Here is a 27730-nt window from a genome sequence, read left to right as displayed (position 1 = left end):
CTCTCTGTCTTTAAAATTGTCACTGCAGGCTAGTGACCATTTTTCCCACTTCATATTGGCACGCTGGAACACCCTTATAATTCTCTAGTATATGGTACCTAGGTACCCAGGGTATTGGGGTTCCAGGAGATCCCTATGGGCTGCAGCATTTCTTTTCCCACCCATAGGGAGCTCAGACCATTCTTACACAGGACTGCCACTGCAGCCTCAGTGAAATAACGTCGACCTTATTTAACACCCATTTTACACTGCACTTAAGTAACTTATAAGTCACCTATATGTCTAACCCTCACTTAGTAAAGGTTAGGTGCAAAGTTACTAAGTGTGAGGGTACTCCAAGGTGCCCCCACATTATTCAGGGCAATTTCCCCGGGCTTTGTGAGTGTGGGGACACCATTACACAGGTGCACTACATATAGGTCAATACCTACATGTAGCTTCACAACGGTAACTCCGAATATGGCCATGTAACATGTCTAAGATCATGGAATTGACTCTGCGTCCTCCAGCACTCCGTGGGACATCTTCTGTGCAAAGGAGAAGTTCCTGGCATCTTCCGTTATTGTAGAATCTTCAGCTTCTTCCACCCAGAGGCAGCCATTTTGCACCTTCATCCAGGGTTTAAATGGCTCCTGCCCCCTCTGGACACTTTTGTGACTCTTAGACTTGATCCCCTTCCTTTGCAGGTCCTCAGGTCCAGGAATCCATCTTCAGTGCTTTGCAGTCTGTTGTGGTCTTTGCAGAATCTCCTATCACAACTTTAGTGTGTTTCGGGGGAAGTAGGGTGAATTTATTCCTACTTTTCAGGGCCTTGGGGTGGGGTATCTTGGACACCCTTAGTGTTTTCTAACACTCCCAGCGACCCTCTACACACTACACCTGGGATCTAGGCCTGGGGTCCCTAAGTGGTTCGTGTAGGAAAGTACCATCTTGCCTTGCATGTTACCCCCATATTTCACTGTATATATGTTGTTTTAGTCTATGTGTCACTGGGACCCTGCCAGGCAGGGCCCCAGTGCTCATAAGTGTGCCCTGTATGTGTTCCCTGTGTGATGACTAACTGTCTCACTGAGGCTCTGCTAACCAGAGCCTCAGTGGTTATGCTCTCTCTGCTTTCCAAATTGTCACTAACAGGCTAGTGACCAATTTCACTAATTCACATTGGCATACTGGAACACCATTATAATTCCCTAGTATATGGTACTGAGGTACCCAGGGTATTGGGGTTCCAGGAGATCCCTATGGGCTGCAGCATTTCTTTTGCCACCCATAGGGAGATCTGACAATTCTTACACAGGCCTGCCAGTGCAGCCTGAGTGAAATAACGTCCACGTTATTTCACAGCCATTTACCACTGCACTTAAGTAACTTATAAGTCACCTATATGTTTAACCTTCACCTGGTGAAGGTTGGGTGCAAAGTTACTTAGTGTGTGGGCACCCTGGCACTAGCCAAGGTGCCCCAACATTGTTCAAGGCAATTTCCCTGGACTTTGTGAGTGCGGGGACATCATTACACATGTGCACTACATATAGGTCAATACCTACATGTAGCTTCACAAAGGTAACTCTGAATATGGCCATGTAACATGTCTAAGATCATGGAATTGTCCCCCTATGTCAAATCTGATATGGGGGGCCAATCCCATGCATCCCCGGGACTCCAGCATGGACCCCGGTGACTGCCAAAATAGCTCTCTGGGGCTATCGCTGCTGCTAATCCACAGACAGGCTTCTGCCCTCCTGGGGTCTGGGCAGCCCAGTCCCAGGAAGGCAGAACAAAGGATTTCCTCTGAGAGAGGGTGTTACACCCTCTCCCTTTGGAAATAGGTGTTAGGGCCTGAGAGGAGTAGCCTCTCCTGGTCTCTGGGAATGCTTTGAAGGGCACAGATCATGCCCGCCTTGCATAAACCAGTCTACACCAGTTCAGGGATCCCCCAGCCCCTGCTCTGGCGCAAAACTGGACAAAGGAAAGGGGAGTGACCACTCCCCTGTCCATCACCACCCCAAGGGTGGTGCCCAGAGCTCCTCCAGTGTGTTCCAGACCTCTGCCATCTTGAATGCAGAGGTGTGAGGGCGCAATGGAGGCCTCTGAGTGGCCAGTGCCAGCAGGTGATGTCAGAGACCCCTCCTGATAGGTGCTTACCTGGCTAGGTGGTCAATCCTCTTCTGAGGGCTATTTAGGGTATCTCCTGTGGGACTACCAGCAACATTGTAGTGCCTAATCCTGCCGGCTTTCTCAACTGTTTCCTGGTGGTGCATGCTCTGAGGGCTGTCTGCCTTCACCCTGCACTGGAAGCCAAGAAGAAATCTCCCGTGGATCAACGGAATCTTCCCCCTGCTAACGCAGGCACCAAACTTCTGCTTCACTGGTCCTCTGGGTCCCCTCTCATCTTGACGTGCGTGGTCCCTGGAACTCAGGAGCTGGATCCAAGTGACCCCGACAGTTCAGTGGTCCAGCTGTCCAAATTTGGTAGAGGTAAGTCCTTTACTCCCCTCGCCAGACAGTAATCCTGTGTACTGTGTGAACTGCAGCTGCTAGGGCTTCTCTGCACTTTTGCAAGCAATCCTTCATGCATAGCATAGCCCAGGTCCCTAGCACTCCATCCTGCATTGCTCAACTCGCTGAATTGACCACCTGCTTCGTGGGACCCTCCTTTGTAGTGTTGAGACAACCGCCATGCTCAGTTTTCTTGAACCCCTGTTCAAGTGCTTCTGCGGGTGCTGCCTGCTTCTGCATGGGCTCTTTGTGCTGCTGACTGCCCCCTCTGTCTCCTCCTCCAAGGAGTGACCTTGTGGTCCTTCCTGGGCCCAGACAGCACCCATTTTCTTTAACCACGACCTTTGCAGCTAGCAAGGCTTGTTTGCGGTCTTTCTGCGTGGAAACAACTCTGCGTCCTCCAGCACTCCGTGGGACATCTTCTGTGCAAAGGAGACGTTCCTGGCATCTTCCGTTATTGTAGAAACTTCAGCTTCTTCCACCCAGAGGCAGTCATTTTGCACCTTCATCCAGGGTTTAAATGGCTCCTGCCCCCTCTGGACACTTTTGTGACTCTTAGACTTGATCCCCTTCCTTTGCAGGTCCTCAGGTCCAGGAATCCATCTTCAGTGCTTTGTAGTCTGTTGTGGTCTTTGCAGAATCTCCTATCACAACTTTAGTGTGTTTCGGGGGAAGTAGGGTGAATTTATTCCTACTTTTCAGGGCCTTGGGGTGGGGTATCTTGGACACCCTTAGTGTTTTCTAACACTCCCAGCGACCCTCTACACACTACACCTGGGGTCTAGGCCTGGGGACCCTAAGTGGTTCGTGTAGGAAAGTACCATCTTGCCTGGCATGTTACCCCCATATTTCACTGTATATATGTTGTTTTAGTCTATGTGTCACTGGGACCCTGCCAGGCAGGGCCCCAGTGCTCATAAGTGTGCCCTGTATGTGTTCCCTGTGTGATGACTAACTGTCTCACTGAGGCTCTGCTAACCAGAACCTCAGTGGTTATGCTCTCTCTGCTTTCCAAATTGTCACTAACAGGCTAGTGACCAATTTCACCAATTCACATTGGCATACTGGAACACCTTTATAATTCCCTAGTATATGGTACTGAGGTACCCAGGCTATTGGGGTTCCAGGAGATCCCTAAGGGCTGCTGCATTTCTTTTGCCACCCATAGGGAGATCTGACAATTCTTACACAGGCCTGCCAGTGCAGCCTGAGTGAAATAACATCCACGTTATTTCACAGCCATTTACCACTGCACTTAAGTAACTTATAAGTCACCTATATGTCTAACCTTCACCTGGTGAAGGTTGGGTGCAAAGTTACTTAGCGTGTGGGCACCCTGGCACTAGCCAAGGTGCCCCCACATTGTTCAGGGCAAATTCCCAGGACTTTGTGAATTCGGGGACACCATTTCACGCGTGCACTATACATAGGTCACTACCTATGTATAGCGTCACAATGGTAACTCCGAACATGGCCATGTAACATGTCTAAGATCATGGAATTGTCTCCCCCATGCCAGAATGGGGGAGACAATTCCATGATCCCCCGGGTCTCTAGCACAGAACCCGGGTACTGCCAAACTGCCTTGCGGGGTCTCCACTGAAGCCTCTGCTGCTGCCAACCTCTCAGACAGGTTTCTGCCCTCCTGGGGTCCAGGCAGCCCTGGCCCAGGAAGGCAGAACAAAGGATTTCCTCTGAGAGGGTGTGACACCTTCTCCCTTTGGAAATAGGTGTGATGGCTGGGGAGGAGTAGCCTCCCCCAGCCTCTGGAAATGCTTTGATGGGCACAGATACTGCCCATCTCTGCATAAGCTAGTCTACACTGGTTTAGGGATCCCCCAGCCCTGCTCTGGCGTGAAACTGGACAAAGGAAAGGGGAGTGACCACTCCCCTGACCTGCACCTCCCAGGGGAGGTGCCCAGAGCTCCTCCAGTGTGCCCCAGACCTCTGCCATCTTGGAAACAGGTGTTGCTGGCACACTGGACTATTCTGAGTGGTCAGTGCCATCAGGTGATGTCAGAGACTCCTTCTGATAGGCTCTTACCTTTCTTACTAGCCTATCCTCCTTCCTAGGTAGCCAAACCTCCTTTTCTGGCTATTTAGGGTCTCTGCTTTGGGGAATTCTTCAGAAACCGAAAGCAAGAGCTCACCAGAGTTCCTCTGCATCTCCCTCTTCACCTTCTGCCAAAGTATTGACCGCTGACTGCTCAGGACGCCTGCAAAACCGCAACAAAGTAGCAAAGACGACTACTGCAACCTTGTATCGCTTCATCCTGCCAGCTTTCTCAACTGTTTCCTGGTGGTGCATGCTCTGGGGGTAGCCTGCCTCCTTTCGGCACCAGGAGCTCTGAAGAAATCTCCAGTGGGTCAACGGAATCTTCCCCCTGCAACCGCAGGCAACAAAAGACTGCATCACGGTCCTCTGGGTTCCCTCTCAGCACGACGAGCGTGGTCCCTGGAACTCAGCAACTCTGTCCAAGTGACTCCCACAGTCCAGTGACTCTTCAGTCCAAGTTTGGTGGAGGTAAGTCCTTGCCTCCCCAAGCTAGACTGCATTGCTGGGTACCGCGTGATTTGCAGCTGCTCATGCTCCTGTGCACTCTTCCAGGATTTCCTTCGTGCACAGCCAAGCCTGGGTCCCCGACACTCTAACCTGCAGTGCACAACCTTCTGAGTTGTCCTCCAGCGTCGTGGGACTCCCTTTTCTGACTTCGGGTGGACTCCGGTTCACTCCTCTTCTAAGTGCCTGTTCTGGTACTTCTGCGGGTGCTGCTGCTTCTGTGAGGGCTCCCTGACTTGCTGGGCGCCCCCTCTGTCTCCTCATCCAAGTGCAGACATCCTGGTCCCTCCTGGGCCACAGCAGCATCCAAAAACCCTAACCGCGACCCTTGCAGCTAGCAAGGCTTGTTTGCGGTCTTTCTGCGTGGAAACACCTCTGCAAGCTTCTTCACGACATGGGACATCCATCCTCCAAAGGGGAAGTTCCTAGTCCTCTTCGTTCTTGCAAAACACCAAGCTTCTTCCATCCGGTGGCAGCTTCCTTGCACCCTCAGCTGGCATTTCCTGGCCATCTGCCCACTCTCGACACTGTCACGACTCTTGAACTTGGTCCCCTTGTTTTACAGGGACTCAGGTCCAGAAATCCACTGTTGTTGCATTGCTGGTGTTGGTTTTCCTTGCAGAATCCCCCTATCATGACTTCTGTGCTCTCTGGGGGTTGTAGGTGCACTTTACACCTACCTTACAGGGTCTTGGGGTGGGCTATTTTTCTAACCCTCACTGTTTTCTTACAGTCCCAGCGACCCTCTACAAGCTCACATAGGTTTGGGGTCCATTCATGGTTTGCATTCCACTTTTGGAGTATATGGTTTGTGTTGCCCCTATACCTATGTGCTCCTATTGCAATCTATTGTAACTTTACACTGCTTGCATTACTTCCTTTTGCTATTACTGCATATTTTTGGTATTGTGTACATATATCTTGTGTATATTTGGCATCCTCATACTGAGGGTACTCACTGAGATACTTTTGGCATATTGTCATAAAAATAAAGTACCTTTATTTTTAGTATATCTGTGTATTGTGTTTTCTTATGATATTGTGCATATGACACCAGTGGTATAGTAGGAGCTTTGCATGTCTCCTAGTTCAGCCTAAGCTGCTCTGCTATAGCTACCTTCTATCAGCCTAAGCTGCTAGAAACACCTCTTCTACACTAATAAGGGATAACTGGACCTGGCACAAGGTGTAAGTACCTCTGGTACCCACCACAAGCCAGGCCAGCCTCCTACAGTTCGCATTTCACTTTCTTAGTATATGGTTTGTGTTGTCCCTAGGCCTATTGCATCCTATTGTATTCTACAGTGTTTGCACTACTTTTATAACTGTTTACTTACCTGATTTTGGTTTGTGTGTATATTTTGTGTATTTTAATTACCTCTTAAGGGAGTATACCCTCTGAGATATTTTTGGCACAATGTCACTAAAATAAAGTACCTTTATTTTTAGTAACTCTGACTATCGTGATTCTTATGATATAGTGCTATATAATAAAAGTGGTATAGAAGGAGCTTTGCATGTCTCCTAGTTCAGCCTAAGCTGCTCTGCTATAGCTACCTCTATCAGCCTAAGCTGCTAGAACTAATAAGGGATAACTGGACCTGGCACAAGGTGTAAGTACCATCAGGTACCAACTATAAGCCGGGTCAGCCTCCTACAATGCTGACCAGAACCTCAGTGCCTATGCTCTCTCTGTCTTTAAAATTGTCACTGCAGGCTAGTGACCATTTTTCCCACTTCATATTGGCACACTGGAACACCCTTATAATTCCCTAGTATATGGTACCTAGGTACCCAGGGTACTGGGGTTCCAGGAGATCCCTATGGGCTGCAGCATTTCTTTTCCCACCCATAGGGAGCTCAGACCATTCTTACACAGGACTGCCACTGCAGCTTCAGTGAAATAACGTCAACCTTATTTAACACCCATTTTACACTGCACTTAAGTAACTTATAAGTCACCTATATGTCTAACCCTCACTTAGTGAAGGTTAGGTGCAAAGTTACTAAGTGTGAGGGCACCCTGGCACTAGCCAAGGTGCCCCAACATTGTTCAAGGCAATTTCCCTGGACTTTGTGAGTGCGGGGACATCATTACACATGTGCACTACATATAGGTCAATACCTACATGTAGCTTCACAAAAGGTAACTCTGAATATGGCCATGTAACATGTCTAAGATCATGGAATTGTCCCCCATGCCAAATCTGATATTGGGGTGCCAATCCCATGCATCCCCGGGACTCCAGCATGGACCCCAGCAACTGCCAAAATAGCTCTCTGGGGCTATCACTGCTGCTAACCCACAGACAGGCTTCTGCCCTCCTGGGGTCTGGGCAGCCCAGTCCCAGGAAGGCAGAACAAAGGATTTCCTCTGAGAGACGGTGTTACACCCTCTCCCTTTGGAAATAGGTGTTAAGGGCCTGAGAGGAATAGCCTCTCCTGGCCTCTGGGAATGCTTTGAAGGGCACAGATGGTGCCCTCCTTGCATAAACCAGTCTACACCGGTTCAGGGATCCCCCAACCCCTGCTCTGGTGCGAAACTGGACAAAGGAAAGGGGAGTAACCACTCCCCTGTCCATCACCACCCCAGGGGTGGTGCCCAGAGCTCCTTCAGTGTGTCCCAGACCTCTGCCATCTTGAATGCAGAGGTGTGAGGGCACAATGGAGGCCTCTGAGTGGCCAGCGCCAGCAGGTGATGTCAGAGACCCCTCCTGATAGGTGCTTACCTGGCTAGGTGGTCAATCCTCCTCTGAGGGCTATTAAGGGTCTCTCCTGTGGGACTACCAGCAACATTGTAGCGCCTAATCCTGCCGGCTTTCTCGACTGTTTCCTGGTGGTGCATGCTCTGAGGGCTGTCTGCCTTCACCCTGCACTGGAAGCCAAGAAGAAATCTCCCGTGGGTCAACGGAATCTTCCCCCTGCTAACGCAGGCACCAAACTTCTGCTTCACCGGTCTTATGGGTCCCCTCTCATCTTGACGTGCGTGGTCCCTGGGACACAGGAGCTGGATCCAAGTGACCCCGACAATCCAGTGGTCCAGCTGTCCAAATTTGGTGGAGGTAAGTCCTTGCCTCCCCACGCCAGACAGTAATCCTGTGCACTGTGTGAACTGAAGCTGCTAAGGCTTGTCTGCACTTTTGCAAGGAATCCATCATGCACAGCATAGCCCAGGTCCCTAGCACTCCGTCCTGCATTGCGCCACTCGCTGAATTGACCACCGGCTTTGTGGGACCCTCCTTTGTAGTGTTGAGACAACTACCATGCTCAGGTTTCTTGAACCCCTGTTCAAGTGCTTCTGTGGGTGCTGCCTGCTTCTGCATTGGCTCTCTGTGCTGCTGAGTGCCCCCTCTGTCTCCTTCTCCAAGGAACGACCTCCTGGTCCTTCTTGGGCCCAGGCAGCACCCCTTTTCTTTAACCACAACCTTTGCAGCTAGCAAGGCTTGTTTGTGGTCTTTCTGCATGGAAACAACTCTGCGTCCTTCAGCACGCCGTGGAACATCTTCTGTGCAAAGGAGAAGTTCCTGCCATCTTCCGTTGTTGTAGAATCTTCAGCCTCTTCCACCCAGAGGCAGCCATTTTGCACCTTCATCCGGGGTTTAATCGGCTCCTGACCCTCTGGACACTTTTGTGACTCTTGGACTTGGTCGCCTTGCTTTGCAGGTCCTCAGGTCCTGGAATCCATCTTCAGTGCTTTGCAGTCTGTTGTGGTCTTTGCAGAATCTCCTATCACGACTTTAGTGCGTTTCTGGGGAAGAAGGGTGAATTTAATCCTACTTTTCAGGGTCTTGTGGTGGGGTATCTTTGACACCCTTAGTGTTTTCTAACACTCCCAGCGACCCTCTACACACTACACTAGGCCTGGGGTACCTAAGTGGTTCGCATTCCACTTTTTAGTATATGGTTTGTGTTGCCCCTAGGCCTATTGCATCCTATTGTATTCTACAGTGTTTGCACTACTTTTCTAACTGTTTACTTACCTGATTTTGGTTTGTGTGTATATTTTGTGTATTTTACTTACCTCCTAAGGGAGTATATCCTCTGAAATATTTTTGGAACATTGTCACTAAAATAAAGTACCTTTATTTTTAGTAACACTGAGTATCGTGATTCTTATGATATGGTGCTATATGATATAAGTGGTATAGTAGGAGCTTTGCATGTCTCCTAGTTCAGCCTAAGCTGCTCTGCTATAGCTACCTCTATCAGCCTAAGCTGCTAGAACTAATTAGGGATAACTGGACCTGGCACAAGGTGTAAGTACCATCAGGTACCCACTATAAGCCAAGTCAGCCTCCTACAGTGCTAACCAGAACCTCAATGCCTATGCTCTCTCTGTCTTTAAAATTGTCACTGCAGGCTAGTGACCATTGTTCCCAATTCTGATTGGCACACTGGAACACCCTTATAATTCCCTAGTATATGGCACCTAGGTACCCAGGGTATTGGGGTTCCAGGAGATCCCTATGGGCTGCAGCATTTCTTTTCCCACCCATAGGAAGCTCAGACCATTCTTACACAGGACTTGCACTGCAGCCTCAGTGAAATAACACCCACTTTACACTGCACTTAGGTAACTTAGAAGTCACCTATATGTCTAACCCTCACTTACTGAAGGCTAGGTGCAATGTTACTTGGTGTGAGGGCACCCTTACACTAGCAAAGGTGCCCCCACGCTGTCTAGGGCAAATTCCCTGGACTTCGTGAGTGTGGGGACACAATTACACACGTGCACTACATATAGGTCAATACCTATAAGTAGCTTCACAATGGTAAATCCGAATATGGTCATGCAAGGTGTCTAAGATCATGGAATTGTCCCCCCCATTCTAAATCTGATATTGGAGAGCCAATTCCATGCATCCTTGAGGCTCTACCATGGACCCCCAGTACTGCCAAACTATCTCTCTGAGGCTTGTACTGCAGCTAAAGCTGCTGCCACCTCACAGACAGGGTTCTGCCCTCCTGGGGTCTGAGCAGCTCAGTCCCAGGAAGGAAGAACAATGTATTTCCTTTGGGAGGAGGGTGTTACACCCTCTCCATTTGGAAATAGGTGTTACAGGCTTGGGAGGGGTAGCCTCCCAGAGTCTCCGGAAATGCTTTGAAGGGCACAGGTGGTGCCCTCCTTGCATAAGCCAGTCTACATTAGTGCAGGGACCCCGAGTCCCTGCTCTGGCACGAAACTGGACAAAGTAAAGGGGAGTGTCCACTCCCCTGTCCATCAACACCCCAGGGGTGGTGCCCAGAGCTTCTCCAGTATGTCCCTGGCGTTAGCCATCATGTTTTCCTGAGGGGTGGGGACACTCTGGAGATCTCTGAGTGGCCAGTGCCAGCGGGTGACATCAGAGACCCCTTCTGATAGGTGCATACCTAGGTAGATAGCCAAACCCCCTCTCAGGGCTATTTAGGGTCTCTCCTGTGGGTTCCTCTTCAGATTCAGCTTGCAAGACTCCTCCAGGAATCCTTTGCATCCTCTGCTTCACCTTCTGACCGTCGGTCAACCGCAGACTGCTCCAGGAACCACTGTAACTGCAATAAAGTATCCAGGACGACCCCTGTGACCTGCAACTTCAGCTCAAGCCATCACTTGCAACAGTTTCCAAGGTGTGGATGCTGTGAGGACTCCCTGTCTTCACCCTGCACCAGAAGAACCGAAGGAATCTCCCGTGGAGTGACTGAGTCACTTCCCTGCTCCTGCACCCACCTTCCAAGACAACGACCAGCTCTCTGGGACACCTCCCCTGATGACGAGCATGCTCCCTGGAACACAGGTAGTGGACCAACACGACCCAGACTGTCCTAAATTCCAGCTGTCCAAATTTGGAGGATGTAAGAGCGTCCTTCCCGGTTTGCGACAGTACCCCTATGCACTGCATCATCTCTAGTGCCTTGGGCTCCTGTGCACTTCTTCCAAGAATCCTTCATGCACAGTGTAGTCCAGGTCCCCAGCACTCCATCCTGCGACGCACAAGTCGCTGAGTTGTTCTCCTGTGGCATTGGACCTTCTTTTGTTCTGCTGCACCAATCAAAATCTGCACCTTCTTTGTCCCCGTGTCCTGGGACTCCTGTGGGTGCTGCCTGGTCATGTGTGGGCTCTCTCCAGTGTTGGGAGCCCCACTCTGCCTCCTCTATCCGAGTTGAGGTCCCCAGGTCCCTCCTGGGTCCAAGCAGCGCCATTTTGAAGCAAACTGCGACTTTGCTTGAACCCAGGCTTGTTGGACGAATCCAGAGATGCAAAGAGCCTGCATCAAACTTCTCCATGTGGGACATATGTACCACGCAGGAACCCTCAGCCATCCTCTTTGGTGCTCTTCTGCAGACCACTTCTAACCGGAGAATCCTCTTTTGCACCAACTTCTAGGTTGGCAGGGGCTCCTGTCCTTCCTGGAATCTTCTGCGACTTCTGGACTTGGTCTCCTCTCTTCACAGATTTTCAGGTCCAGGAATCCACCATTTGTTGCTTGCAGTCTTGCTTGGTTCTTGCAATAACTCTTGTCACAAATTGTAGTGTGTCCTGAGGAAACTTGCAGTACTTTACTCCTAATTTCCTGGGTTCTGGGGTGGGATATTTTACTTACCTTTGGTGTTTTCTTACACTCCCAACACCCCTTTACACACTACACTTGCCTAGGGGGGAATTCGTGATTTGCATTCCACTTTCTTAGTATATGGTTTGTGTTGCCCTTATGCCTATTGCATTCTATTGTATTTTCACTGTTTGCACTATTCTTTGACTATTTACTTACCTGATTTTGGTCTTGTAGGAGGCTGGCCTGGTTTGTAATGAGTACCTTGGGTACTTACATCTTATACCAGGTCCAGTTATCCCTTATTAGTGAAATGTAGTAGTGTTCTAGCAGCTTAGGCTGATAGAGGTAGCTATAGCAGAGCAGCTTAGGCTGAACTGGGAGACATGCAAAGCTCATGCAATACCACTCATAGTTACACAATACTTATGCACAAGTAAAGACAATACTCAGTGTTACCAAAAATAAAGGTATTTATTTGGGTGGCATAGTACCAAAAATATCTTAGAGACAATACTCCTTCTGGAAGTAAGTATTATACACAATATATACAATAGACACCAAAATTAGACAAGTAAATAGTCATAGAACAATGCAAACTGTAGGAAATCCTATCGAATGCAATGGGACAAAATAGGTCTAGGGGCACCACAAACCATATACTAAAAAAGTGGAATGTGAATCACAAATTCCCCCCTAGGCCAGTGTAGTGTGTGCAGAATCGCTGGGAGAGTAAGAATACAGTAAAGGTAAGTAAATTACCCCAGCCCAGAAAAGCAGGAGTAAAGTACTGCAAGTTTCCTTAGGACATACTAAACCTCGTTTTTGGGATTTTGCAGCAGCCAACCAAGTCTGCAATGAAAAACTGCTGGATTATTGGACCTGAAGACCTGCAAAGCAAGGGGACCAAGTCCAGAAGTTGAAAGAAGGTCCAGGAAGGACAGGAGCCCCTGCCAACCCAGAAGAGGTTGCAAAAGAAGAGTCCCTGGTTAGTCGAAAACTGCAGAAATGCACCCTAGGAAGATGCCAGCGGGTTCCTGCATGGTGTAAAAGATGTCACACGGCGTGAAGATTGTTGCAGATGAGATTTCATGTTGGAAGGTGCCAACAAGCCTTGGCTATGACAAAAGTGCGTTTTTCATCAAAATGGCGCTGGATGGACCTAGGAGGGACCTGGGGACCTCAACTATGTGTCAGGAGGAAGAAGGGGCTCTCAGCACTTTAGAGAGCCCTCAGGATGCCAGCCAGCACCCCCTAAAGCCACAGGATATGGGTTCAAAGGAGGTGCAAAATGCAGTTGATGCAGCACAACAAAAGAAGGTCCCACGTCACCGGAGAACAACTCAGTGAGTTGAGCATCAAAGGGTGGAGTGCTGGGGACCTGGGCCAGGATGTGTATGAAGGAATTTTGCAAATAGTGTACAGAGGCCGCAGGAGGTGAAGAAGACACAATACAAAGGGGTACTGTCATTCTCGGGGAAGGCAAGGTTGTACCTCCTCCAAATTGCAACAGTAGGACCTCAGGACAGACTTTGTTGATGATGTCCACCCTCTGTGTCCTTAGGTGCATGCTCGTTGCCGTGAGAGGAGTCACAGGGAACCGGTCGTCGCCTTGGAAGGTGCCTGCTTGGAGCAGGGGAGTGACTCCGTCACTCCACGGGTGATTTCTTTGGTCGTTCTGGTGCAAGATGAAGACAGGGAGTCCCCAGAGCATGCACACCATGGAAACTGTTGAAGTTGCTGACTTGGAGCTGAGGTTGCTGAAGAAAAGTGTCTCTTGTAGACTCTTTGTTGCAGTTACAGCATTTCTTGGAGCAGGCTGCGGTTGATCCGAGGTCAGAAGAGTCTGAAGTTGTTGCAGAGGATTCCTGAAGGAACTTGCAAGCAGAATCTGAAAATAACCCACAGGAGAGACCCTAAATAACCCTGAGAGGGGGGATTGGCTACCTTATCAGGTATGGACCTATTAGGAGAGGTCCTTGACGTCACCTGCCTGCGCTGGCCACTCGGAGTCCTCCAGAGTGCCTCCACACCTTGCAAAGCAAGACGGCTGAAGGCTGGGACAAACTGGAGGAGCTCTGGGCACCACCCATGGGGTGGTGGTGGACAGGGGAGTGGTCACTCCCCTTTCCTTTGTCCAGTTCCCCCCAGAGCAGGGGACAAGGGGTCCCTGAACTGGTGTAGACTGGTTTATGCAAGGAGGGCACCACCTGTGCCCTGCAAAGCATTCCCAGAGACTGGGGGAGGCTACCCCTTCCCAGCCTGTAACACCTATTTCTAAAGGGACAGGGTGTAACACCCTGCTCTCAGAGAAAATGCTTTGTTCTGTCTTCCTGGGACTGGGCTGTTTGTGAGATGGCAGCAGCTGTAGCTGCAGTGCAAGTCTCAGAGAGCTGGTTTGGCAGTGCTGGGTGTCCATGGTGGAGCCCCCAGGATGCATGGAATTGGCTCCCCAATACCAGATTTGGAATGGGGGGACAATTCCATGAACTTAGACATGTTACATGGCCATATTCGGAGTTACCATTGTGAAGCCACATATAGGTAATGACCTATAAGCAGTGTACGCGTGTAATGGCGTCTCCGCACTCACAAAGTCCGGGGAAATGGCCCTGAACTATGTGGGGGCACCTTTGCTAGTGGAAGGGTGCCCTCAGACTTAGTAACTTTGCACCTAACCTTCAGCAAGTGAAGGTTAGACATATAGGTGACTTATAAGTTACTTAAGTGCAGTGAAAATGGCTGTGAAATAACGTGTGCATTATTTCACGCCATCTTCAATGGCAGTCCTGTGTAAGGGTTTGTGTGAGCTCCCTATGGGTGGCAAAAGAAATGCTGCTGCCCCTATGGATCTCCTAGAGCCCCAATGTGCTGGGTACCTAGGTACCATACACTAGGAACTTATAAGGGGGGTCCAGTATGCCAATTGGAATTGGTAAATGTAGTCACTGGCCTACAGTGACAAATTTAAAAGCAGAGAGAGCATAAACACTGAGGTTCTGATTAGCAGAGCCTCAGAGCCTCAGTGACACAGTTAGGCACTACACAGGCATACACATTAGGCCGCAAACTATGAGCACTGGGGTCCTGGCTAGCAGGATCCCAGTGAGACAGGCAAAACACAATGACATATAGGTTTTTATCTATGAGCACTGGGGTCCTGGCTAGCACAATCCCAGTGACACAGTAAAAACACACTGACACACACAAACAGGCCAAAAGTGGGGGTAACCATGCTAGAAGAGACTACTTTCCTACGCAACCCCCCCCCCCCCAACGAATGACAATAAGGCTAACCCTGGCCAGTTGAGACCTTATTGTCTAAGTGGTGATAAGTGGAGAGTAGATCTGCAATAGAGTGGTTACTCCCTTTATCATCCACTATATGTTTACTTCCCTGTGGGGATGGAAACCACCCTGTTTGGAGATTTTTACCCAACTGTGTGAGTGTAAAATCTCAGAGTTCCTATTAGTATGTTTTAAATTTGGGCAGTGGGATTGGTCCACTGGGCCTATGTCAAATGCAGGAAATGCTAGACAGGGATGCTGTCTCAATAAAGCCATAGCTGGGCAGAAACGTTGTCCATATGGCTGTAAGAGAGAACAGGGTTGCTGTTTCTCTTGAGTTGGAGTAGGGCAGGGATGCTGTCCTATAAGCTCCACACCAGGACAGGGCTGCTGTCCTAAGTGTTTAGAGGTAGTGAGGGCTGCTGCACTAAAGTTTCTCCTGGAGGGTTGAAGGGATGTTCCATGTTTACTAAAATGGTGCAGTTTTGCCCATCTGGATTAGTAGTTCCACAAAAAGATACTTTTATCTCTGGGAGTCCAGCTGTGGTAGCTGATGGCTCCTTTGATACAGGTTCCACTCCAGGAGAGATTTCTCCCACCACAGGAATGGTATCCTTTGTGGCAGGGTGGGGAAAGGATACTTTGATACCCTTCTTATCTGTTGGTGCTGTTGGTGGAGAGGGATCCTGAGATTTCAGGCCTTTTCTCTCCTTTGCTTTTTCATTTCATCAGAAATGAGAGGAAGCAATTCCTCAGGGATACCCAGCATGGATGCATGGGTACTAAATTCTACCTCAGCAGAACCTGAGGCCTCTAGGTCATTCCCTAAGAGACAATCTACAGGTAAGCTAGGTGATACCACCACCTGCTTAGGGCAAGTAACTCCACCCCAACTAAGTTGAAATACAGCTAAGGGGAGAGACTGAGTGGAGTTATTGACATCAGTAACTTGGTACTTCTGTCCAAGGAGGTATTGCGCAGGTGACACCAGGTTTTCAGTCACCAAAGTGAAACTGGCACCTGTGTCCCTGTAGGCCTGGGCATCAACACCATTTGTTAAGATTTACTACCAGTACTTATCCATGTTAAGGGGACACGTAACCAAGGTGGCAAGGACAATGCCACCAGGTGTGACAGAAACTGTCTTGGAGCTGTCTACCCCAGTTTCTAGTATGGTCCCAAAAGTGAACCCAACTACACCTTTAGTTTGACTATTGCCAGTAGTTCCACCACTATTACCACTACTGCTAGGGGCACTAGAGTCTGATATCTTAGTGGTGGTAGACTCAGGGGCTTTACCTGTGCAGGACTTATCCCCTGGCCAATGGCCTTTATTTCTACACACATAGCACCAAGGCTTTTTCTGATTGTGTGAAGAGTTTGAAGAAGATGAAGACGTGTTATCCCCACCCCCAGAGGAGTGTTTTGGACCTGAAGAACGATCTTATCTTTGTGTTTACTTTTAGCCCCATGCTTGACATGAGTGTTTTCAGCATCTTTCTTCTTGCCATCCTTGTCACCTCTGTATGAGCTTTTCTGCTCACACTTGTTCTGACCCATTTGTCTGCCTTCTTTCCCAATCCTTGGGGAGAGGTAAGATCTGAGTCCACAAGAAACTGATGGAACAGGTCAGACACACAATTATTCATGATATGCTCTCTCAGAATAAAGTTATATAGGCTTTCACAATCAGTCACCTTACTGCCATGTAACCAACCTTCTAGGGCCTTCACAGAGCAGTCCACAAAGTCTGTCCAGTCCTGTGATGACTCCTTTCTGGTCTCTCTAAACTTAAGTCTGCACTGTTCAGTGGTAAAGCCCAGACCATCTAAGAGTGCATTTTTAAGAACCTGGTAATTATCTGCATCATCCACTCTGACAATAAGAAGTCTGTCTCTACCTTTGTCAGAGAAGGATAACCAAAGGACAGCAGCACACTGTACATGAAGGACCCTCTGAACTTTACAGGCAATCTCAAGTGCTGCAAACCCCTTGTTGATGTCATCACCATCCTTGTAAGGAGGAACAACTTTGTGCAGATTCCTAGAATCAAATGAAGGTTCCCTAACATTTGAATTTCTAAAACTGCTGCTGCCACCATGGGGAACTAACCCCAAACCCTGCCTCTCTATCTCCACATCCAGGGATTCCCTGTCTAATGCCAACTGCTGAAGCATGAGCTTCAGTCTGGCCTCCTCTAACCTCAGCTTTCTGAGTTCCCTATCTATGGACTGGTCCTCAGAGTTAGAATTATGTGAAGCCTTTGAAACAGAGGTAACATGAGAGTTTGCAGAAGCAGACCTATCTCTAACAGGGGCCACTTTAGTGACCTGGCCTCTACGGGTAAAGGGGGATCTACTTGTGTGTGAACCCTTACCACTACCAGTTATACTAGGGGGCTTGTTGACAGAAAGATCTGTGGAAGGACCCTTTCCAGGATTGTCATCTTGCTCCTCTGAGCTTTCCTGGTTGGAGTTATCCTCTACCTCTTCCTAAGTGCTGATTCCCTGGTCATCCTGAAGGAGGAGATTTAAGAGGTACTCCTTATTGGGGTTCGCCCCAATCCCTAAATTTCTTTCAATGCATATCCTCTTCAATATTTTATAGTTCAATTTAAACTATTCATAGGTAGTCTTGACAGCTCTAGGGGTGGCTTCTACAGAAGACATATTGAAAGAAAAAAAAGTTTAGGAAAGTGAGTAAACAGTAGATTAACAGAGCTAACTTTTTAGAGAAAAGAATAAAACTTTTCAGAACTTTGTAAAAACCTTTGCAAAGTTTAAAGAACCTTTAAGAAAGTTTGAAAATTGTTTCTAGGTGTAAATTACACATGCTCTAAGTATTGGAGCAAGCTTTTCTTGTGAAAAGCACAGGTAACAAAGTGATAAAGCAAGTGCAAGTACTTATCTCACCGCTGCACCTCCAATGTAAGAGGCTGGCCTGGTTTGTAGTGGGTACCTTGGGTACTTACACCTTATACCAGGTCCAGTTATCCCTTATTAGTGAAATGTAGTAGTGTTCTAGCAGCTTACGCTGATAGAGGTAGCTATATCAGAGCAGCTTAGGCTGAACTAGGAGACATGCAAAGCTCATGCAATACCACTTATAGTTACACAGTACTTATGCACAAGTAAAGACAATACTCAGTGCTACCAAAAATATAGGTATTTATTTGGGTGACACAGTACCAAAAATATCTTAGAGACAATACTCCTTCTGGAAGTAAATATTATACACAATATATACACTAGACACCAAAATTAGACAAGTAAATAGAACAATGCAAACAGTAGGAAATCCTATAGAACGCAATGGGAAAAAATAGGTCTAGGCGCAACACCAACCATATACTAAAAAAGTGGAATGTGAATCACAAATTCCCCCCTAGACAAGTGTAGTGTGTGCAGAATTGCTGGGAGAGTAAGAATACAGTAAAGGTAAGTAAATCACCCTACTCAAGAGCCCAGAAAAGCAGGAGTAAAGTACTGCATGTTTCCTTAGGACACATCACACCTCGTTTTTGGGATTTTGCAGCAGCCAACCAAGTCTGCAAAGAACAACTGCTAGATTATTGGACCTGAAGACCTGCAAAGGAAGGGGACCAAGTCCAGAATTTGAAAGAAGTTCCAGGAAGGACAGGAGCCCCTTCCAACCCAGAAGAGGGTGCAAAAGACGAGTCCCTGGTTAGTTGAAGACTGCAGAAATGCACCCTAGGAAGATGCCAGCGGGTTCCTGCATGATGCAAAAGATGTCCCATGGAGTGAAGATTGTTGCAGATGAGATTTTGTGTTGGAAGGCACCAACAATCCTTGGCTACGACAAAAGTGCATTTTTCATCAAAATGGCGCTGGATGGCCCAGGAGGGACCTTGGGGCCTCAACTATGTGTAAGGAGGAAGAGGGGGCTCTCGCACTTTAGAGAGCCCTCAGGATGCCAGCCAGCACTCCCAGAAGCCGCAGAATCTGGGTTCAAAGGAGGTGTAAAATGTGGTTGATGCAGCACAACAAAAGAAGATCCCACGCCGCGGGAGAACAACTCAGTGAGTTGAGTGTCACAGGGTGGACTGCTGGTGCCTGGGCCAGGCTGTGCATGAAGGAATTTTGCAAATAGTGTACAGAGGCCTCAGGAGGCGAAGAAGACACAATACAAAGTGGTAATGTCGTTCTCTGGGAAGTCAAGGTCTTACCTCCTCCAAATTGCGCCAGTAGGACCTCAGGACTGTCTTTGTCAATGATATCCACCCTCTGTGTCCTCAGGAGTATGCTCGTTGGTCCCAGGGTACTGGTCATCGCCTTGGAAGGTGCCTGCTTGGAGCAGGGGAGTGACTCTGTCACTCCGCTGGAGATTTCTTCGGTACTTCTGATGCAGGATAAAGACAGGGAGTCCCCAGAGCATACACACCATGGAAACTGTTGCAGTTGCTGACTTGGAGCTGAGGTTGTTGAAGAAAAGTGTCTCTTGTAGACACGTTGTTGCAGTTACAGTGTTTCTTGGAGCAGGCTGCGGTTGATCTGAGGTTAGAATAGTCTGAAGTTGTTGCAGAGGATTCCTGAAGGAAACTTGCAAGCAGAATCTGAAGAGAACCCACAGGGGAGACCCTAAATAGCCCTGAGAGCGGGATTGGCTACCTTATCAGGTATCAACCTATCAGGAGGGGTCCCTGATGTCACCTGCCTGCACTGGCCACTCAGAGCCCTCCAGAGTGCCCCCACACCTTGCAAAGCAAGATGGCTGAAGTCTGGGACACAATGGAGGCGCTCTGGGCACCACCCCTGGGGTGGTGATGGACAGGGGAGTGGTCACTCCCCTTTCCTTTGTCCAGTTTCCCGCCAGAGCAGGGGAGAATGGGTCCCTGAACCAGTGTAGACTGGTTTATGCAAGGAGGGCACCATCCGTGCCCTTCAAAGCATTCCCAGAGGCTGGGGGAGGCTACCCCTCCCCAGCCTGTAACACCTATTTCCAAAGGGACAGGGTGTAACACCCTGCTCTCAGAGGAAATGTTTTTTTCTGTTTTCCTGAGACTGGGCTGCCCAGACCCCAGGGGGACAGAACCCAGTCTGTGAGGTGGCAGCAGCTGTAGCTGCATTGCAAGCCTCAGAGAGCTGGTTTGGCAGTACTGGGGGTCCATGGTGGAGCCCCTAGGATGCATGGAATTGGCTCCCCAATGCCAGATTTGGAATGGGGGACAATTCCATGATCATAGACATGTTGCATGGCCATATTTGAAGTTACCATTGTGAAGCTACATGTAGGTATTGACCTACATGTAGTGCACACGTGTAATGGCATCCCCACACTCACAAAGTCTGGGAAAATGGCCCTGAACTATGTGGGAGCACCTTTGCTAGTGCGCGGGTGCCCTCGCACTTAGTAACTTTGCACCTAACCTTCAGCAAGTGAAGGTTAGACATATAGGTGACTTACAAGTTACTTAAGTGCAGTGAAAATGTCTGTGAAATAACGTGTGCGTTATTTCATGCCGGCTGCAATGGAATCCTGTGTAAGGGTTGTCTGAGCTCCCTATAGGTGGCAAAAGAAATGCTGCAGCCCATATGGATCTCCTCGAACCCCAATGCCCTGGGTACAAAGGTACCATATACTAGGGACTTGTAAGGGGGGTCCAGTATGCCAATTGAAATTGGTAAATGTAGTCACTGGCCTACAGTGACACATTTAAAAGCAGAGAGAGCAGAAGCACTGAGGTTCTGATTAGCAGAGCCTCAGTGACACAGTTAGGCACTACACAGGCATACACATTAGTCCACAAACTTTGAGCACTGGGGTCCTGGCTACCAGGATCCCAGTGAGACAGGCAACATACACTGACATATAGGTTTTTATCTATGAGCACTGGGATCCTGGCTTGCAGGATCCCAGTGACACAGTAACAACACACTGACACACACTCACAAACAGGCCAAAAGTGGGGGTAACCATGCTAGAAAGAGGCTACTTTCCTACAGGTCTCTTGTGCATATATTGTGTATATTACTTACATCCAGAAAGAGTATTGCCTCTAAAATATTTTTGGCTTTGTGTCACTAAAATAAAGTACCTTTATTTGTGGTAACACTGAGGGCCTGATTACAACTTTGGAGGAGGTGTTAATCCGTCCCAAATGTGACGGATATACCACCAGCCGTATTACGAGTTCCATAGGATATAATGGACTCGTAATACGGCTGGTGGTATATCCGTCACATTTGGGACAGATTAACACCTTCCTCCAAAGTTGTAATCAGGCCCTGAGTATTGTCTTTTATTGTGTATAAGTACTGTGTAACTATAATGGTATTGCAGGAGCTTTGCATGTCTCCTAGTTCAGCCTAAGCTGCTCTGCTACAGCTACCTCTAGACAGCCTAAGCTGCTGTATATATTTTTAATAGTTTAGGCTTTTTAGGACAAGTAAAGTACACATAGCCTGCTTAGGCTCCTCAAAAGCTCTTTGACAGCTGGCTGTCCATAATACCTTTTTGGGCATTGTCGTAAAGGTGAGGTCATTAAGAGGGGCAACAATGGAGCCATAGTTTTTACTGAACCTCCTCTAATACCCAGTGAGGCCAAGAAAGGCTCCGACCTGGGTTAGAGTAGTAGGGGGAGCCCAGTCTAAAACAGTCAGTATCTTCCCCTGTAGTGGTTCAATCTGTACTCCACCAACCAGGTGGCTTAGATAAACCTCTTTCCCCTGCCCTATCTGGCATTTGAAGCCTTGATAGTGAGGCCTGCCTTTTGCAGGGCCTCCAATACCTTCCACAGGTGGACCAGGTGGTTATCCCAGGTAGAGCTAAAAATAGCAATATCATCCAGAAATGCTTCACTGAATGCTTCCAGACCTTGGAGGACTGTGTTCACCAGGCTCTGAAAAGTTGCAGGTGCATTTTTCAGAACGAAGGGTATAACTGTGAATTGATAATGGTCTCCAATGGTTGAAAATGCAGTTTTTGGGTTAGCATTCTCTGATAATTTGATCTGCTAATACCCTGCAGTCAAATCAAAGGTGCTTAGATATTTGATAGATGCCAGTGTATCTATGAGCTCATCTGCCCTGGGTATAGGGTGAGTATTTGTTTTTGTAACTGTATTGAGCCCTCTGTAGTCTATATAAATCCTCATCTCTCTCTTTCCATCTTATAACACCTAGGTCCAATATTTTCTGAACCTCAGATTTAATTCAGTCTCTGACATGGTCAGGATGCTTATAAATCTTACTTTTGACAAGCAAACTGTCTCCAGTATCAATGGTATGTTCCTACCAAGTAGTCTGACCAGGTGTGAGTAAAAAGAGTTCAGAAAATTGGCCTAGGAGGTTCTTGCAGTCCTCCTTTTGCTCTACAGTAAGGTAGTCTGCAAGGACAACTCCTCCACCGAGCCATCAGCTGCAGTGTTGGAGAAGAGGTAAGGGAGAGGGTCACTCTCTTCTTCCTCCCCCTCATTTGTGGCTATGAGTAGGGTCAAATCTGCCCTATTATAGTAGGGTTTAAGGCGGTTGACATGAAGTACCCTGAGGGGACTTCTTGCAGTGCCAAGATCTACCAAATAGGTGACCTCACCCTTCTTTTCCACAATAAGATGTAGTCTACTCCATTTGTCTTGAAGTGCCAATGGTGCCACAGGTTCCAAAAACCACACCTTCTGTCCTGGGAGGTACTCAGTCAGGACAGCCTTTTGGTCATGCCATTGCTTTTAAAGCTCTTGGGTGGCCTAAATATTTTTAGTAAACTTTTTCATGTACTCAGACGTCCTTAATCTTAGGCCAAGCTTGTTTAGGGTGCTTCAAGGGTTACTCCCATTCCTCTTTGACAAGAGTAGGGGGACCCATAACAGGGTGACCAAATAGGAGTTCAATGGGGCTATAGCCCACTCCCATCTGGGGTACCTCCCTGTAGGCAAAAAGGAGGCATGGTAACAGGACATTCATCTCCTTCTAAGCTTTTCAGAGAGTCCCATAATCATACCTTTGAGAGCTTTATTAAACCGCTCAACTAACCCATTTGTTTGGGGATGATAAGGTGTGGTGAACTAGTAGGTTACACCACACTCTTTCCACATTGCTTTCAGGTATGCAGACATGAAGTTGCTACCTCTGTCTGACACCACCTCTTTTGGGAAGCCCAGCCTGCAAAATATTCCCAGAAGGGCCTTTGCCACTGCAGGAGCTGTAGTGGTCCTCTAAGATATTGCTTCCGGGTATCTAGTGGCATGGTCCACTACCAATAAAATGAACCTATTGCCAGAAGCAGTAGGAGGGTCATAGGGGCCAACAATGTCAACCCCTACCCTTTCAAAGGAAACCCCTACCACTGGCATTTGGATCATGTGGGCCTTTGGGGTGCCATCAGTCTTACCACTGGCTTGGAAAGTGACCCAGGAGTGACAAAACTCCTTTGTGTCTTCTGACTTGTGAAGCCAGTGAAAGTGAAGGACCAGTCTGTCCCAGGTCTTGCTTTGCCCCAGATGTCCAGCAAGGGGAATGCCATGTGCTAAAGTCAAAAGAAACTCCCTATACTGCAAGGGAATGACCAATCTCCTGGTGGCACCAGCTTTTGGGTCCCTTGCCTCTGAGTAAAGGAGATTGTTTTTCCAGTACACCCTATGGGTGTCACTGACATCCCCTCCCTCTTGTTTGACAGCTTGCTGTCCTAAACAGTCAAGTGTGTGACAGGTTTGCTGAGCCACAGTTAACTCCTCCCTGGCAGGCCCCTTTGCACCCAAGAGTTCAGCTGTGTCAGCCTGAAGCTCCTCTGGTGTAAGTTCTGCACAGGGAGTAGACTCCTCCTCCTTTAAAGGGGAATCTTCAGTGGAGGGAGGGATAGTGGATACCTTTTTACCCTTTCTACTCCTGGTTTTGGGAAGCTCTTGGTCCATTGTTCCAGGATCCAAGTTTCCCTGTCCTCTTCAACAACAGCCATGGGGTGGCTAAAAGTGTTATTATGGGCATCAGTCACTTGGTACTGATGACCAAGTAGGTGTTGCTCAGGGGCTACCAGTTTTTCAGTCACCATTGTGACACTGGCACCTGTATCCCTGTAGGCCTTAACCTGAACACCATTTATTAGGAGTTGTAGCTTGTACTTATCCATATTAAGGGGACAAGTAACAAGGGTGGCAAGGCCAATGCCACCATCAGAGACTAAAACAGCCTCAGTGGTTTCCCTAACTAAGCCAACCCCTACTACATTACACAGAGTGAGCCCTGCTACACCCTTGGACTGGGTATTTGGTGTTTTTCTTTGGACAAGTACTGTCACTTGCCCAATGGCCTTTGTTTTTACACATATAACACCAAGTATTTTTATTCTGTTGGTTAGAAGAGGATTTAGACCCACCCCCAGAGTATTTTTGGGGCCTGATAAAGACTCCTTTTTTCTACCTTTGTCCCCACCTTTGTCATGTGACTTACCATCTTTCTTCTTGTCTTTGTCACCCCCTGTATGAGCTTTTCTGCTCAGTCTTGTTATAGCGCCATAAAACCGCTTGCAGAGAAGGGTCTCGTAATCCCCAGGTCATGCAGACAAAAAGTGGTGGTGCTGGCGGTCCCACCACAGCACTACTGCTGTGGTTGCAATATGGCAGTCGGACCTCCACCACATCCCTGGTGGTCATTTGACCTACAGGGTCATAATGAGGTCCTAAGTGTGTGAAATATTATGAACTGAATTTAAGAAAACTGGTGCTGCATCCAATGCAGTGCTACTTTTCTGGCCCCCCTTAGTGCCTCCCCAATGCCACCATGTGTGCGCCATAATTAACATACAGTGCACCATGGCGGTAGTTAGGGAACTAGTGTCAAAATTGTCAATACTAGTTTGGCACTTTGCAGAATTAGAGCCAAAACATTTGACACTAATCCTGAAAAACACATTGAGGCTCATTGAAAACAATAGTGTGCCTTCTTTTAATGCCTGCTCTGTGCAGGTGTTAAAAATGCTGCTAAAAATGGTGCAAAGAAATCTTTTAGATTTCATTGTGCCATTTTTTCGGGGGAGTGCCACCCTTGCAAACATTATGCCTTGTGCAGGCATAACGTGGCACACAGGGTTACAAAGTGGCTGAATGCATGCATTGTGCCACTTTGTAAATATGGTGCAGCGTTTTTGCAGAATATTGCCACATTAAAGTTAAAAAAAATATATATATAAGCTGATGTGGCGATATATGGCGCTAGGCCCTATGAAATCTAGGCCTCTGCCGCAATTCATTGCATGTCTCTGGAATACACACAACATGTTTCTGATCAGTCATGATTAGTTCAGGGTTAGCCCGAAGTCCACACTTCTCATTACATTGTGAGATTTTTGGCAAAGTTACCTTTTTTAGCTTGAGCCTATTTGCTGTACCAGTAGATTGCAGGAAATGCGATTTTCTTTATCGTTAAATTTATTTCATGACCTACAAAAAATATTTGTCTCTCTTCCTTCGATGTCCATCTGAGGAATGTTGTATTTTATAATAAAAAATTAATAATGGCATCAGATAGTTTTATTTCGTTTGATAACACTAATAGCACACCCTAAGGGCTGTCTGCCTGCGCTTGAAATATAACTTCTACTGCTATGTGGGTGAGAAAACGTGCATTTAATAAGGAAACACATGTACACAAGCCTTTCCTTAAAGTTGTGTACATGCAGGAATCTATAATTCACAGTAAATGACTATGCACACCTAAATACACTCTTTCAGCGATAAAGCCAAGGAAAAAAGTGCACATGGAAAGCGAAAAGAAATTCTCTTAATTAAACATCAGTTCAAATCTTCCTGAAGGTGGTGCTGTTACTTTTAAAAATATCAGTAGAACATAATTATCTGCTACACATTGTAATACAACCCTGAATATCAAACAAAACAGAAATAATGTTGCTACTTCGGACTGCTCAAAAAAGTAGTCCCATCCACTTGCATTTTTCATTGTAAGAAAAGTTCAGCCCTATATGATCCTAAGAAACTGGTTAAGGTGTCAGTGATACAAAATACATGAATAAGGGAATTAATTAATTTGCATAGTAAGGAAGGTTTCAAAATGAGCAGGGGTAGCTCCTCCATAATAGCTACACCATATCTACAAGGCCATGAAAACCCACAAAAATTGCCGGGCTTGTAAATAAGTCCCCAAATCTGCATATCGGAGGGGTGGAGCACCTAATCCCTAATACAGGAGCTGCCACTGCGGGTGGGGGAGCAGTTGAAGAAAGATTGAAGTCTCTGTGTGTCTGCATGTGTGCGTTGATGTAAAAAAGCGTGTTGGTTCTGTGTGTGCGCGTGCTCGGTTGCTTTCCAGAGTGAGTGACAGATTTAGGACAAGGTGAGTGACCCAGGTTCGGAATGACAAGTGATGAAGACGGAGGGAGTAAAAGGAATATTCAAGTGGTGATTCTCTCCTGCTGTGTTTGGGGGATGCATGGGCAGGGACAAACTCAGGCGTGTGCCAGTGTGACAGACGGGGCAATACAGAATCTGTGACCGGTGGCACGCATCCAAATTTCTCGTGGGTTCAAGTATTCGCCTCTGTGTGTGCCTCCGGAACGACTACTTTTATTTTTTCTCAAGCACGACTAAAACACAACAAAATGAGGCGGGGCGGTATCAAAGACTGAAAAGAAGAAACAACAATGTTGCAACTAGGTCTGCGGTACCTGCATGAGGATCTCATAGTGAAGCACAAACTTCAGGGTCCACAGGTTGCCGATGATGGGCAGCGGAGTGGGTCCGGGGGGGTATCTTCTCCTTAACCACTGAAGCTTGAAGAAATGAGCAACAAGGAGCGCAAAGAACAGACCAAGTGCCAGTTGGGTGAGCAGTGGCATGGTGGGCGCTTGTCTCCGCTCCCAGGTGTCCGTCTATCCTACCTCTGTGTTTAAACCACACACTACCCTTCTCTGCTGCCCTGGTGCCCTTTATTTCTCGTTCACTAATCCTGTGTTTATTCCGAGGTATTTCACTCTCCCCCTCTCTCTAGCTTTCTCCTTTTATTTTGCTCTGCTCGATTGCACGTCTTTCCCTGAACCGAGCTTTCTCATTCTCCTCTCTTTTTATTAGCGCGGCTCTTCCCCAACTCCAGCTTCTTTTTGTGCTTTCTCTTGCTTTGTCGTCCTTCAGTTCCGTGTTTCTCTGTTGCTTTAATTCCTCTGTGTTCGTCCCCAGTGTCAGTCTCCTTCAGTCTTATCCCGCGCAGCTCTCTGGCGCCCTCACAGTAAATAGCTCCGTCTCTTCTCTCCCGTCCCAACTTTCGCGCCTTTATACTCTCAGCAAGTGAGGTATCTATAGTAGAAGTTTTCTAGCTGGTGCCTTTTAATCCACTTTTTTTTATCATCCCGGAAGCTTATCAGCTCTATAAAGAACACTGCTGTTTCATACCGTTGACTTCTTCTGAGGGCGTGCACCTTTGCTGACGATAAACAACATGGTTTCTGGGCACGTGTCCCAGCAGGCAGCTCAAGTGCGTCCACTTACATTTAAATGCACTCCTCATGCACAAAGCATGCTCATTGTGGGTCTTGTCAGAAGAGGTGGCCACAGACATGTTAGTTTAGTGTGGATTTTTCTTAAAGTTGTCCTTTTCTCATCCCACATCAGCTTATCACCTGTGGAACATTTACTGTTGCATCACGGCCCTTCTATCATTTGACCTCCCTAAAGTGCATGAAATTGGACTGGCAATAAAACCTCTCTGGGATCAACTCCAGCGTTTGCTGGCTGTGCCAGATAACCTGACAAATCAAGGGACATTTCATCGAGAAGGTGTGGGTAAGATTCACAAAACTGTTCTAACATGTACATATGTATAGCCGGGGTAAAAACAACATCATTTTGAAATACAGAAAGTGCATGCTACTCACAAAAGGAAAGAAACATTGGGAA

At 47.7% G+C, this 27730-nt stretch overlaps 1 protein-coding gene across 1 annotated transcript in view; it reads right to left on the bottom strand.

Annotated features, from left to right (window-relative positions):
* LOC138265302 (cytochrome P450 2J2-like) overlaps positions 1-27025 on the bottom strand; it is a 120087-nt gene extending 93062 nt beyond the window's left edge. The window contains exon 1 of the mRNA XM_069212910.1: positions 26506-27025. Coding sequence (XP_069069011.1) covers positions 26506-26676 — 171 coding nt within the window. The 5' untranslated portion in view covers positions 26677-27025. The remainder of the gene's footprint in view (positions 1-26505) is intronic.
* Positions 27026-27730: the final 705 nt, after the last annotated feature.

This window comes from Pleurodeles waltl, chromosome 11 (genome assembly GCF_031143425.1).
Source record: "Pleurodeles waltl isolate 20211129_DDA chromosome 11, aPleWal1.hap1.20221129, whole genome shotgun sequence".
Classification (NCBI taxonomy): Eukaryota; Metazoa; Chordata; class Amphibia; order Caudata; family Salamandridae; genus Pleurodeles; species Pleurodeles waltl.
The sequence above is the reverse complement of the archived record's forward strand: the minus strand, read 5'-3'. Positions and strand labels throughout refer to the sequence as shown.